Below are 15,391 nucleotides of genomic sequence, written 5' to 3'. Positions count from 1 at the left end.
TGAAGTCTTTGATTCACTGTTGCTTCCACTCTCACAAACCAGAAAAGTGAAAACTCTATAAAAATTAGACTAAGCTAAGGTGCACCAGCTTCCCAAAATGAGTCTGTTGATTTTTTAGAAACATATCTTGAATATTGAACGGCACCAGCCAATCAGCAATTGTTATAGCCCTCTGTCCCAATCCCAGTTTTCTACCTAGAGCCCTGCTCCTCCCTCCTCACTGTACTTAGGGCTGCTCCCTTCCTCTGTTCTGGGATCTTACAAGTCCTGCTGGGTTCACTGAGGCTTATCAATGGCATCCATCACTTCTGCCTCATTTTATTGGCCAGAGCAAGTCACACAGCCAATACCTCCACCTCCTCCTCTTCCAGCCCCCTTCCTCCCACCAGTGCCTCCCACTGATCAAACACAATGGGAAGCCAGAGGACAGGAGCCTGCTGATGCAGCCTCCCAAACTAGGGTTGCCAGGTTTAATAATAACAATAATATAATAACATACAATGGAATATTAGCCATTAAAAAGAATGAAATCGTGCCAACTGCAGCAACATGGATGGACCTGGAGATTATCATACTAAGTGAAGAAGTAAGTCAGACAGAGAGAGACAAATATCATATGATATCACTTATATGCGGAATCAAAAAAAAAAGATACAAATTAACTCATTTACAAAACAGAAAGACTCACAGACTCAGAGAGCCAAACTTATGGTTACCAGGGGGGGAAGGGGAAGGGGAAGGGATAGATTGGAAGTTTGGGATTGACATGCACACATTGCTATATTTAAAACAGATAACCTCAGGAATTCCCTGGAGGTCCCGTGGTTAGGACTCTTGTGCTTCCACTGCAGGGGGCCCGGGTCTGATCCCTGGTCGGGGAACTAAAATACCACAAGCCTCGTGGCGTGGCCAAAAAAAAATAAAATAGATAACCAACAAGGCCCTACTGTATAGCACAGGGAACTCTGCTCAATGTTCTATAATAACCTAAATGGGAAAAGAATTTTGAAAAAGAACAGATACATGTATATGTATAACTGAATCACTTTGCTGTACACCTGAAACTAACACAACATTGTTAATCAACTATACTCCAATATAAAATAAAAATAAATAAAAAATACAGGAGCCCAAATATATTTAAATTTCTGATAAACAACAAATACCTTTCTGGTATAAGTATGTCCCAAATATTGCATGAGACACACTTATACTAAAAACCTGTTTGTTTACTAAAGTTCAAATTCAAATTAAACTGGGCCTCCTGTATTTCATCTACATCCCAGGCCACAGAGCAGTATAAAGAAGAGTAGAGCTTCCAGTAGTGGTACCAAGTCCAGCCGCTTTGGCCACTGTGTGGGTCACTGCAGCTTCATCACTCACCCTGACTGGTCCAAGGATAGGAACTTCATCATGTCCAATTCTGGGACTATGAGATCCTTTACTGGTACGTGGCTGGAGGCTGTAAGCTGCTGAGGAATCACTATGAGAGCTGAGAACTGGAGTGGGCCACCCACACCTGCGTGCTCGACTGCCATGTCTATGGCATGTGGCCAGATGGCTCAGATGGAACCGACATCACTCCCTGTGCTGCTCCCACAACGAGCGTACGGTGACTGCGTCCGACGACTTCCGCCAAGCGGACCTCTTCCAGTACCTGTGCGCGTGCGCCAAGGCGCCGAGCCTCTTGGACTGGGGTCACGGCAGCCACGTGTCCAGCGTCCAGTTCACGCACGACTCGCACCTCGCCTCGCTGGGCGGCAAGGACACCAGCAGCTTACAGGGCGGAGTGCTGGGCGCTGGGGGCTTGGGGCCGGCGCCCACTACGCCCTCTCAAACCCCCTCCCTGTCCCCTGCTTCCTCTCTCGACATCTGACAGCTGCCTAATGGAACCCACTAGCCCTGCAGCCTGGCCCCATCTCACCCAAATCCCCCAGGACCTGGCCGACCATGTCCTTGCATTTACCTGGAGGGGGCGAACGGCACCCCTGCACACACTGTATAGACTCGCTGGCTGAGCCGGGCAGCCCCAGCCTGGGCCCTGATTCCCGGTATCTGCTTAGGGGCGACGAACTAAAAGCAAAGTTTAAAAAAAAAAAAAGAGTGGAGGTGGATGGCCGGGGTGGGGAGAGAGGGGGGCACAAAATAAGACTCTTCAGAACAGCACGCATGTGCCTTTTGTTAATAATCCTCTTCTACCGGTTTCCCTTTCTCCTTGTTGGTTGAGTTTCTCAGGTCAGCTTTTGTTTCTATCAGTACTAAGGAGAGAAAAATACCAGTCATGTCCATGAGAAATGCCGCCCCACCTGCTGATGACAGAAATCTCCACAAGCTAGCCCTCTCCTCCAGCTGCAGAAAAGCAGTGAGGACTCTGTCACAAAATTTCCCTTGCAGGTGGTTTTTCTACCAAAGAAGTCGTCTAAGACACCCCGACTATGAAAGTAAACTTTCACCTCTTAAAGTCTATCATTTTACTTTCACCTCTTAAAGTCTGATCTCCTTTCTTAATAATGTATTGCCCTTGTAATGATATTTAAATTGATATTTTGTTTTCTGGAAGGTACAAATATTTGGAAATTTTCTTTAAGCTGGGAAAAGATTGACGACACTTTCCTTTCCTCCCACATGCACAAGCTAATGTCAAACCTATGACTCTGGCTAGAGTTTTTTACTTAAAGAGTTTTAACATCTGTATCAAGATTAGAATTAATAATAGTATCTGTCTCATTGTGAAAGTTAAATGGGCTAATGCCTGGGAAGTAGTTAACGATTACACATAATAAACTCACTTATTTCAGACTGGCTATCGAACTCTCAAACGAAGTTTGTGCACCTGTGCATTAGAACAGAAACTCAGAAAGTGGAACAAACAAAACTAGGAGAGACATTACACATGGCCAGTGTGGGGCAGGCCCAGTGCCCAGCCCTGGGAGAGAGAGAAGCCAGGTGGAGGAGCCTAGTCCCCGGGGCCTGTCTAGGCTTCATCAAGGGCATGAGTGGGCCCCAGCAGGAAGGCAAAAATGGTGACCAGGAGGCTATAAGAAGCTGATACATAACAAGGACAAGCCGGCAGGCCACATCTGACAACAGGAAGTTGGGCCTCTTCTCCTCTAAAATAATTTATATGATTACAAGTTATGTTATAAACTAAAACTAATTTTTAACATTCTGCAATGTCTTTGCATCTGTTAGCTTGTATTATTCTTATTTTACCATCTTTGGAGCATTTAAAGGAATTTTAAACAAATTCATCTAATGAGTCTTCAGACAATGTGCTTTATAACAATTATTATCATAGACAGCCTTCCTTAAGCACTTTCTATGTGTTGGAGGATACGTTAAATGCAGCACCTAGCTGATTGTTCAGAGCAGGGCTTCTGATGATGTCCTAGATTCAAAGCCCAGCTGCACAATTAATAGCTGTATGATGTTAGGAGATTATCTCACCTATTTTTTAGGTTCATCATCTGTGAAATGGGTGAAGATAATAAGAAATTTGCCATCGAAATCTCTATATAAAATGCTGGCCCTAGTACATATCAACACCTGTTAGCATGTCATCACTGTATAGTCATGTCATCATTGTAACAGCACGGTCAAGCTTGGAGTATTTCCATCTTATGTTCAGGGAGGTTAAGCTACCTGTCCAACTTTATGCAGGTTCAAATCTAGGTCTTTCTGACTCAGACCCACGCATGTTCTTAACCACTGTACTATGTCAAACTCCCACCATTTATCAAATCTGAGCATTTTGAAAATGACAGAATTGTTTTAGATCTGTGCACATTTACTTTGTATATTTTTTAACATTTGAAGAACATTTTTTGCCAGTTTGTCCAAAGGGCTATTTATTTAAAATGGAACTAGGGTCACAACAGACTATGAAGCCATGGCCTGACAAACAAAGGACCAATCACCAATTCTGCTGTATGAAGGGGGGCTGGGCCTAGCAACCAGGGGGTGCCCAGTGGCATCCTAACCAGGACATGAGGTCAAAGCAGGAGAAGCAGCAGTGCCCAACTGAGACCAGGGCGTTTACACTTCCTCTGGTCCCCACAGTAACAATTAAATACATGTGTGATTATCCAGCAACTTGGAAACTGTGAGATAGACATGTTAAATGACTTACCCTTTAAGTAAATACTGCAGCAGGACCTGTACTAGAGCTTAAGGTGTGGGGCATGAAGTGGAAGAAAGGAAGGGGCAGACCACACAACAGAGAACACCTCAGAGGTGACCAAGGTGGTTGCAGGTGGAACACTGCATCTACACCCATGAGCTGTGGGGAACTCCTGGTGCCTTGTCTAGGTTGAAAGGATCTCAGCCAAAGTGGAACACACCTGGGCCCGGCTGGAGCATGAGCTGCCTCTGGGGTCTCCCTCCAAGCTAGGGGCTGCTGCCCCAGCCGGCAAATGCAGTTCTTAGAGGAAGGAGGTAGCGAGTGCAAATGAAGGTAAAGTAAGGAGAGAGACAGCTCTGTGGGGACCAGACCCCAGTCTGATGCCTAGCAACCAGAGCAAACCCAACACGACCCCAGAGCACGACCTCAATTCTGCAGCTGTCTCAGGCTGCAACTTGGAGACTCCAACTCTGCACTGCAGGTGAAGACAGTGAAGCATCCAACTTCATTTAGCCCATGAACAGAGTAGGAGAAAATACTTGGGTTCTATATCAGCTGGGCATAACAGGAAAACCTGACCAACAGCGGCTTGCTTAACCACAAATGCATTGAACCGAAAGACTGGAGATATAACCTTGTCAGTGGGCAGGGCTTTGCTTTCTCCACCCACCCCCAGCTCTGGGGCACAGGAGCATCCCCTCCTCCCGGCCCAGGTTCCCACGCAGCTGGGGTGGGTGAGCTTAGGGGGAGGGTGCTACACTGTTGGCGATCAGGCTAAGCCTTCCTGTCTCTGCCTTATCCAAAAGGAAAGGCTCCAGCATCTTGCGAGCCTGGCGCCTCGAAGCTTCATTGACCCCCTGGGAGTGGCCAGAATTATGCTAGGCCCTGGCAATCCAACTACAGACAAAGCAAGGTTCCTCCCCTCTTAAGGAAAAGTCCCCTTTCACCCCGCGCCTCCTTGTAATAGCAGCTCTGGGTTCCTACTTCCCTACGTAACAAAGTTTCATCCAAGAACAGGCTGCCAGTGGCTGCAACTGCCTCATCTCCCACCACCTTTTAAGAATTTTTCTTTAATTTAAAAAAAATGTAGAGACTTCCCTGGTGGCGCAATGGTTAAGAATCTTCCTGCCAATGCAGGGGACATGTGTTCGATCTCTAGTCCAGGAAGATCCAACATGCCATGGAGCAACTTAAGCCCTTGCGCCACAGCTACTGAGCCTGTGCTCTAGAGCCTGGAAGCCACAACTACGGAGCCCGTGTGCCACAACTACTGAAGCCCTCGCTCCTAGAGCCCGTGCTCCACAACAAAGAGAAGCCACCGCAATGAGAAGCCTGCACACCGCAACAAGAGTAGCCCCCACTGGCCACAACTAGAGAAAGCCTGTGCACAGCAACCAAGACCCAACGCAGCCAAAACTAAAATAAATAAATAAAATTTTTTTAATGTAGAAAAGTAAAACAAAACAAAACCACAAACGTATTATTTATCTCATCTAAGAAAATATCTGGAGATAGGTAGTCCCAAGATTGTTCAGCTTTTCTGCACTTGTGTTGGCCTTCTCAGGATCACAAGATGGCTGCCAAAACGCCAATCATTGCAGAGTCACATAATAACAATCCAAGCAGGAAGGAAGAGGACTGGTGGGAAAGAGCCTTCTCTTAGTACATAGCTCTTTTTTGTTAGGCAAAAAACTTGTCCCTAGAAATCACCTAGCAAATGTCCCCTCCTACATCTCACTGGCCAGCACCACGTCATATGTCCAGTTCCCTAAAACACTAGCAAAGAGAAATGAGATCCCATGATTAGCTTAAGCCAAACCTGATTCCTCACCTGGGGCTGGGAATCGCCTCCCAAACAAAATCGGGCTTCTTTTAACAAGACTAGGCCAGCAGCAGTGGCTCCATCTCCTACTCCCAACCTACCCATTACCCCTCCCCAAGAAGTCAGTCCTTGATTTATCAAATCCATTTGGCCTACTCACAGAAGAAAAGAAGAGAGCTCTTCTTAATGAGCGTGGGGGCACTTTGTGTGAAGGCCAGTTTCTGCTAACTATACCACAGAAGTTCTTGCCACAGACATTACCAGTGGCACCCAGGTGGTGTGGCTCTCCATGGGAAGGCTCTGCTTCCCTCACACCCAAGGACTCAGCACTTTGATACATCTCAAAACAGACCAGTTCCTCAGCAAATTTCCTGGTCATGGACATTTCACTGAAGAGTCCATAGAAGCAGACACAGAGGAGTGGAGAACCTCAGTGCACAGCCGTTCATCCCAACAATTCTCCCTTGAAACACCCCTCCGGACCTACCTCCCTGGTAACTCACCACCTCCCCTCTGCCCTTCCTTCACACACCCTCCACAGAAATCGCCCTGAGTAGTCTCTCTTGCCTTCAGCCCACTTTATCCACTCAGCCAAAGGCCCAACAGCCAATCCTGGGTTTGGAACCAAATATTATTCCTCAAGCAAAGCAATTAAAATTATTCAATATTATAGATGTTGATAAGTAGGACGAGTAGGAGAGCAAGGGATAAAGGGTGGAGATTAAGCCGAGTAATTTCTGATAGACAATACTGCAAAGAGAGCATTTACTGTTATATCTTCCAGCAGGTGTTTGTTTTTTAGGTCTCCTAAGAGTAGCTAAGTTCTACAATTAAAATTCCTGGGACTTCCCTGGTGGTGCAGTGGTTGGGAATCCGCCTGCCGATATGAGGGATGCAGGTTTGAGCCCTGGTCTGGGAGGATCCCTCATGCTGTGGAGCTGCTCAGCCCATGCATCACAACTACTGGTTCTGAGCTCTAGAGCCCGCAAGCCACAACTACTGAGCTCGAGTTCCACAACTACTGAAGCCCACGCGCTTAGAGCCCGTGCTCTGCAACAAGAGAAGCCCACGCACCACAATGAAGAGTGGCTCCCACTCGCTGCAACTAGAGAGAGAGCCTGCATGCAGCAACAAAGACCCAACGCAGCCAAAAATAAATAAATATATATATTAAAAAATAAAAATGAAAAAAATTCCTGGCTCTGTGAGATAAAAAAATATACCCAAAGCAAGAACAAATCAAAGTCAGTTAGGGTTGTCATACCTCATTTTCATTAGCCCTAATTTCATGTTCAAACTTTTTTTTATACGTGTGTGTGTGTGTGTGTGTGTGTGTGTGTGTGTGTGTTAAATATAAAGAAAAATTAGCCAAATGGACCCAATTCCCCAAACCTCTCAAAAGCTTGCTATGGTGAAACCAATTTTACAGGCATCTGTCTTACATAGACAGCCAATTATTCGGATCTCTTTAGAATCCCGATTGTACCTTAGGGCTTGCCATGTTTCCTTTCCCTCTGTTGATATTCAGGCATAACAGGCAGGGGATAAAGTATATGAGGTGCTCAAAGAACTATTGACTTTAGTCAGCTGAGAGCTGATGCTAAGACAGCTCACAAAGAGGGTGCACTTGCTACCTCACTGAAAATAGGAACTGTGGTTGAACAAAATCGCTGGGGCCATTGATTGAGAATTTTTCAAACAGTGAACTTGGCTCAGATGTACCCTTCCTGGTTCCCCTCTAGGAAAGCTGCTCTCACCCTATTTCAGTTTCAGTTTCCCTTTGCTGTATGAAACACACACATGCACACATGCAGCAAAACTTAGCAGCTTAAAATTATAACAATTTATCATTTCTCCTAAGTCTGGAAGACTGTGTCTCAGGTCACTCATGCAGCCCACATTCAGCTGGGAGCTGGCAGGAACCCCAGTTCTCCTCTACATGGCCTTTCTTTTCATGTGCTATCTCCAACTCTGGCTCCTCCCACGTGGCCTCTCTCCAACAGGGAAAACTAGACTTCAATAGCACATGGTAGTTGGGTTCCAAGAGAGAATGTTCCAGAAGACAAACCCCAACACACAACCGTGTATCCAACCTCTGCTTATACCACACCTGATAATGTCCCATTGGCCAAAAAAGTCACAGGGCCAGTGTGGGAGGAGACTCCACAAGTGGTTCACCGGAGGCCCTGTTGAAACTGTCTACCACACCCTTAAAGCACCAATTTCTGTACTTACCTCTCTTTGAAGCATAATACTCTTTCTAGATGTGACAATTGTGAGACCCTATGGGCTAAAGATTTTGAGTCAACAGAAACAGTGCTGTAACAATGAGTACAGAATTGAGTTAAAGAGGATTTTAGAATATGTGTTAAGATTTGGTACTCGGTGCTACCAAAAAAAATCATATTAATAAGGGTCAGTGAAAATATAAATCGAAAGCATTTAATCAGAAAGTTTTAAATTTTTTTTTTTTTTTTTTTTTGGCTGTGTTGAGTCTTCGTTGCTGTTCATGGGCTTTCTCTAGTTGCAGCGAGCGGGGGCTACTCTTTGTTGCAGTGGCTTCTCTTGTTGTGGAGCACAAGCTCTAGGCACACAGGCTTTAGTAGTTGTGGCTCGCAGGCTCTAGAGCTCAGGCTCAGTACTTGTGGCGCACGGGCTTTGTTGCTCCACAGCATGTGGGATCTTCCCGGATCAGGGCTCAAACCCATGTCCCCTGCATTGACAGGCAGATTCTTAACCACTGTGCCACCAGGGAAGTCCCAGAAAGTTTTAAATTATTGAGTCTGGAAGGTAGTGGGTGTGCCTAATTGAAACTTGTCTTCAGAAATGCTTCGCTGATCTCCCCTTTCCTTAAGTTAGTACTTAATTCATCCATTTTGTTAATCTTTAAGTGTTTATGAAGCACCTGGCGTCACTACATGTTAAGGCTTTGGGCTGGGCCCTACTCCATCTCCCACCTTCTCCTACCTGGACTCTGGCAGTGGCCCAATAGCTGGTCTCTCCACCCCAACCACATGTGTTTGTTTGAAAACACAAATCTAATCCCATTTTGTTTCTGCTTTGAGAACCTCTGACACTATTAAAATTTAAACCCTCTAAAGTGGATTTCAAGGCCCTTCAGAACTGAACTCTCATCTATTTTCTGTTAAAGTATCATTTTTCATAAAGGATAAAATCATGACTCAGACAAATATAAAGTAAGCACATGTCAAAGATTTTACTTAGCCATGAATTAATGAGGAACTTATAAGGCATTAAAACCCAATTCAAAGGAGTGTCCACAGAGCAGACACATACACAGGCACTCAGATATGCTGAAAGGAATTCGTTAACAGATGCAAAACTAGATGCTTCCAACTGTAGGGTTTGGGGTGTTGAGGAGGCAGGGAATCAATTGCAACTCTGCCAGACAAAATTCGTTTTCATTTCTATAGACAAGAATCATTTGCATTGCTATCAGAGTTACATAACTTACAATGTGTAAAAAAGGTCAAAGACACTGAAAGGTGCAGAACACTATAGAACCAGATGATATGGAAGAGGGCACAAGTCAATGCCCAGCATTCTACTGATATGACACCTTGTAATCTTTTCTTTTCCTTTCCTATTTCAAAGTCTTTGACAATTTTTTTACACTTTCCAGCCTTGGCAGCAGTGCCTCTAGCCCTCCACTCTAAACTGTAGCCATACTGTGTTCCTCATAATTACTCTGGAAAGCCCCAAGCACTTCTGACCACATTCCTGGGCATTTTCTGCATCCTCTGCATGGAGTGGACCCATCTTTATTTGGAGATCTATCCATAATTTTTTTTAAATTCCACATATACTTCCTTCTACACCAATAATAGGCCAAGCAGTGAGGATTCAGAAGTGAAGAAAACAGACAAGGTCCCAGCCTAGACTGGGAATTGTACTTTGGGTGCTGCTGTTCACCTTGAATCATCCGGACTTCAGGAAATACTCTGATGTCTAACCATTGTGTAACTGTGAGTGGTGACGGGGCTTCCCTTGCAGTACACGGACATTTCCGCTGTTCATCATTCTGAGTTAAGAGGAGCCCTCAAAGGAGACTGAGGAGGAGCATTCAGAGAAAGCGTAGGATCAGGACAGACCAGGACAGGCAACCAGAGGAAGTCGGATGGTGGTCAACAACGGAACCACCATGGAGAGGTCCAATAAGAATATGATTAAATATGCCCATGTGTTCTAGAAACTGCCCTTTGCAGAGTGTTTCAATGGAAAGATGGAAGCAGAAATCATAGTACTCTGGCTATAAAATAAAATTGGGGTATAGAATTTTAGAGATTGGCTGTGGTTTTTTCTTTCGAAGGAATACGGATTCTACTGTGGAGCTAGAAAGTGGAGGATCATGGGAAGAGGAAGTGTAGTGTAGGCTAAGTCATCCCCCAAAGAAAATCAGCTATACTGCCATAGAGAAAAAGCACTGGATATGGAGGCAAAAACTTACATTCAAACCCTGGTTACAAGATTCGGGGCTTGTTTTGCAATCTCTTTAGACCTTAGTAAAATTGGAATAGTAATACCTTGAAATATCTTTCGATGACATAATCTTTATAAAAGGACACAGTACAAAGCTTAATACATCCTATCTGCCCAATGTGTGTTATTTAAAGCCTCAGCGAGAGAGCAACTACTACCCTAAGTAATCAAGTCAATAATCTTGACAAATACCCATTGCATTCCTTGAGGTTTTTGTTTTGTTTTGTTTTCATATCCTGTCTGAGTGGGGTTTCAGAAGTGAAGAGTAAGGGACTTCCCTGGTGGCGCAGTGGTTAAGAATCCACCTGCCAATGCAGGGGACACGTGTTCTAGCCCTAGTCCGAGAAAGATCCCACATGCCGCGGAGCAACTAAGCCCGTGCACCACAACTACTGAAGCCCACGCGCCTAGAGCCTGTGCTCCACAACAAGAGAAGCCACTGCAATGAGAAGCCCGTGCACCACAACCAAGAGTAGCCCCCGCTCGCCACAATTAGAGAAAGCCCATGCACAGCAACGAAGACCCAACACAGCCAAAAATAAATAAATCAATAATTAAATTATTTTTTTAAAAAAAGTGAAGAGTAAAAGAGTACACTGTCCAAATGCTTTGAACACTTTGTTAATAAGAGTTTGTTTCAGGATCTGTTTCTAAATAAGGACCTGGGAGATGATCCTGCTTTGCTCTGATCTACCTTACTGAAGAGCAAGGCCCAAGAAAGAGACCCCAGAGCAGACCCTAGAAACCAGGTCTCCTGAGAATTGTCCACTGCCCTTTCCACCTTACTAATTAGACCCCAGAAAGATTCTGTGATGGACTCGAATGGGAAATATGAACAGCTTCCTTTCATCACCAAGGAGACAAAGCAACAAAGAACCAAAGCATCTTGCAGTAGAGTTGATACAAACCCCATGCCTCCTATGACTAACATTCCACCCACCACCCTCTCCCAAACCCACCACTCCCACCCCCCAGAGGAAGAATTAACTACTTGAAACAGATGAGTTTAGGTTTCTCTTCTGTCCTAAAGAGGGGAAAACAACTTCACTTTCTCTCCTCTAGACAGCATCCTAATTTGTCTCCACTTGGCCACATAGCTCAGGACAAGAGCTTTTGAAATTAATGATGCTTTTCTAAGAGTAATTTCTTCTGCTCTAATCACATGCTAGTTCTTGCTGCTCACAGGGCTCAGCGTTAAGATTGCCTAAAGGAATCAGCAAACTGCCAGAAATGCACTGCTCTCAAGCTCCCAGGTTGCTTAATAAACGATGATGAGTCACCCTAAGCCAGATAGTCACCTCACACACATCTCTTAAAATGTGAGCTTTCACATCGATATGCTCCCTAGGATGCAAATCAAAATATGGGGCTGATGACTTCCCTGGTGGCACAGTGGTTAAGAATCTGCCTGCCAATGAAGGGGACAAAATGTTCGAGCCCTGGTCCAGGAAGATCCCACATGCCATGGAGCAACTAAGCCCGTGCGCCACAACTACTGAGCCTGTGCTCTACAGCCCGCAAGCCACAACTACTGAAGCCCATGCACCTAGAGCCCGTGGTCTGCCACAACAAGAGAAGCCACTGCAATGAGAAGCCTGTGCACCTCAGCGAAGAGTAGCCCCCGCTCACCACAATTAGAGAAAGCCTCACGCAGCAACAAAGACCCAATGCAGCCAAAAAAAAATTAAAAATAAATTTAAAAAGAAAAGTGAGCATTTAAAAAAATATATGGAGCTGAGAAAACTAGGGGCTCAGATTTTTTAGAAATCTTCCCTGCTCATTTTTTTTTAATGGATAGGAAATTCACAAAACATACAATTAACCATATTAAAGTATACAGTTCAGTGGTATTTAGTATATTCACAACATTGTGCAACCACCAGCTCTCTCTAGTTTCAAAACGTTTTCATCACCCCATAAAAAACACCCTGTACCCATTAGGTAGTCACTCCCCATTCTCCCCTACTTCATCCCTGATAACTTCTAATCTCTACAGGTTTTCCCAAATCTATATTTGCTTATTCTGGATGTATCATATAAAAGAAGTCATGCAATATGTGCCTTTTGTGCCTGGCTTCTTTTACTTCACATGATGTTTTCAAGGTTCATCCATGCCGCAGCATGTATCAATACTTCTTTCCTTTTCATGGCTGAATAATATTCCATTGTATGGATATACCATTAATCTTCTGTTCATCTATTGATGGGCATTTGGATTGTTTCCACCTGTTGGTTATTATGGATAATGCTCTATGAACGTTCTTGTATAAATTTCTGTGAATCCCAACTGGTTTTTTTTGGGTATTTTTTTTGCAGTACATGAGCCTCTCACTGTTGTGGCCTCTCCCGTTGTGGAGCACAGGCTCTGGATGCGCAGGGTCAGTGGCCATGGCTCACAGGCCCAGCCGCTCTGCGGCATGTGGGATCTTCCCGGACCGGGGCACGAACCCGTGTCTCCTGCATCGGTAGGCGGACTCCCAAACACTGTGCCACCAGGGAAGAACCCCAACTGTTTTTGATATACTTCTTTGCTCCTTCAGCTCATAGAGATCACTTGACTAGATCAAATTCCAAGAAACCCCCAGTAAGAAGAAATAAGATATTCTTAAGAAGAAAGGGATGTTCTTCTTTGTGGTTTTGTTTTCAGTTTGCTACATGATTTTATTGAAAATGTTTAGCATGGTATTGGAGGAACATTGTATTCCAAACAGACATGACAGTACCATTATTCCTGGATATTGCTGGCATATAATATAATCTAATATGAATACTTGTAAGTTGGTTGATATAATGTAAGTTTGGGTTCAATGACTTTTGCATGTTCATATTTTCCTGACTCCCTTATTTGGCTAGATAAAAGTTGAGTCTCTTTGCATTCAACAGAGTTAGATGTGACCAGAAAATGTGGTCGGGCTCACAGATTCTGGATCAGTGAGGAGCAAGAGATGGGGAAGCACTGAGACCTGCTGCTTACAACCTTTATCAACTGGGTTGGATTGCAACCCTCAAATCTCCGTAAAAATTTGGCCCCTGAGTATGCTAAATCTCGTCTAATTAATTCACAAATGTGTATAAAATACTTTAAAACACAAAAGTAAAAACAAAACAAAACAAAAAAAACCACAAAAGTAATGTTAAGTCATGATAGAACAATAAATTCAAGCCAGGATCACTCCCTAACACCATACACAAAAATGAGCTCAAAATGGATTAAAGACCTAAATGTAAGGCCAGAAACTATCAAACTCTTAGAGGAAAACATAGGCAGAACACTCTATGACATAAATCACAGCAAGATCCTTTTTGACCCACCTCCTAGAGAAATGGAAATAAAAACAAAAATAAACAAATGGAACATAATGAAACTTCAAAGCTTTTGCAAAGCAAAGGAAACCATAAACAAGACCAAAAGACAGCGCTCAGAATGGGAGAAAATATTTGCAAATGAAGCAACTGACAAAGGATTAATCTCCAAAATTTATAAGCAGCTCATGCAGCTCAATAACAAAAAAAACAAACAACCCAATCCAAAAATGGGCAGAAGACTTAAATAGACATTTCTCCAAAGAAGATATACAGACTGCCAACAAACACATGAAAGAATGCTCATCTTCATTAATCATTAGAGAAATGCAAATCAAAACTACAATGAGATATCATCTCACAGTCAGAATGGCCATCATCAAAAAATCTAGAAACAATACATGCTGGAGAGGGTGTGGAGAAAAGGGAACCCTCTTGCACTGTTGGTGGGAATGTGAATTGGTACAGCCACTGTGGAGAACAGTATGGAGGTTCCTTAAAAAACAAATAGAACTACCATATGACCCAGCAATCCCACTACTAGGCATATACCCTGAGAAAACCATAATTCAAAAAGAGTCATGTACCAAAATGTTCATTGAAGCTCTATTTACAATAGCCCAGAGATGGAAACAACCTAAGTGTCCATCATCGGATGAATGGATAAAGAAGATGTGGCACATATATACAATGGAATATTACTCAGCCATAAAAAGAAACGAAATTGAGCTATTTGTAATGAGGTGGATAGACCTAGAGTCTGTCATACAGAGTGAAGTAAGTCAGAAAGAGAAAGACAAATACCGTATGCTAACACATATATATGGAATTTAAGAAAAAAAAATGTCATGAAGAACCTAGGGGTAAGACAGGAATAAAGACACAGACCTAGTAGAGAATGAACTTGAGGATATGGGGAGGGGGAAGGGTAAGCTGTGAGAAAGCGAGAGAGTGGCATGGACATATATATACTAACAAACGTAAGGTAGATAGCTAGTGGGAAGCAGCCGCATAGCACAGGGAGATCAGCTCGGTGCTTTGTGACCGCCTAGAGGGGTGGGATAGGGAGGGTGGGAGGGAGGGAGACGCAAGAGGGAAGAGATATGGGAACATATGTATATGTATAACTGATTCACTTTGTTATAAAGCAGAAACTAACACACCACTGTAAAGCAATTATACTCCGATAAAGATGTAAAAAATAAATAAATAAATAAATACAAGCCAGGGAAAGACAATACAGATTGTTAAGTCATATATTCTGAGGATCATTTTTTTTCCAAGTTCATAATTTATTGTACAAATCGAGTACCACATGATGAGTTAACATTAGCTTCCTCAGGCACAGGAACTTAGATGAGGTACATTTAGAACCTGTTTATGTTGCTTTCACAGCTGGAGGCTTTTCTCTTTTTTTTAGCATCTTTATTGGAGTATAATTGCTTTACAATGGTGTGTTAGTTTTTGCTTTATAACAAAGTGAATCAGCTATACATATACATATAGGAGGCTTTTTAAATATTAACTTGAAGGATAAGACCATCAAAGCAGTGAAATATTTTTTAACACCAGTGAAACAGAACTGGGCATCAGTTTTTGGACCTGCCATAATTTCAACCTTGCAAAATGCACAAATTCCACAGGCT

The 15,391-nt window shown here is 43.6% G+C and overlaps 1 protein-coding gene across 1 annotated transcript in view; it reads right to left on the bottom strand.

The window, feature by feature from the left end:
* Window positions 1–456: 456 nt before the first annotated feature.
* Window positions 457–15,391, bottom strand: part of LOC117201351 (retinitis pigmentosa 9 protein-like) — a 207,397-nt gene continuing 192,462 nt past the window's right edge. Inside the window, exon 5 of the mRNA XM_049714471.1 lies at window positions 457–2,258. Coding sequence (XP_049570428.1) covers window positions 2,182–2,258 — 77 coding nt within the window. The 3' untranslated portion in view covers window positions 457–2,181. The remainder of the gene's footprint in view (window positions 2,259–15,391) is intronic.

Source organism: Orcinus orca, chromosome 9, assembly GCF_937001465.1.
Source record: "Orcinus orca chromosome 9, mOrcOrc1.1, whole genome shotgun sequence".
NCBI lineage: Eukaryota > Metazoa > Chordata > Mammalia > Artiodactyla > Delphinidae > Orcinus > Orcinus orca.
This window is presented reverse-complemented; position numbering and strand designations above follow the sequence as displayed.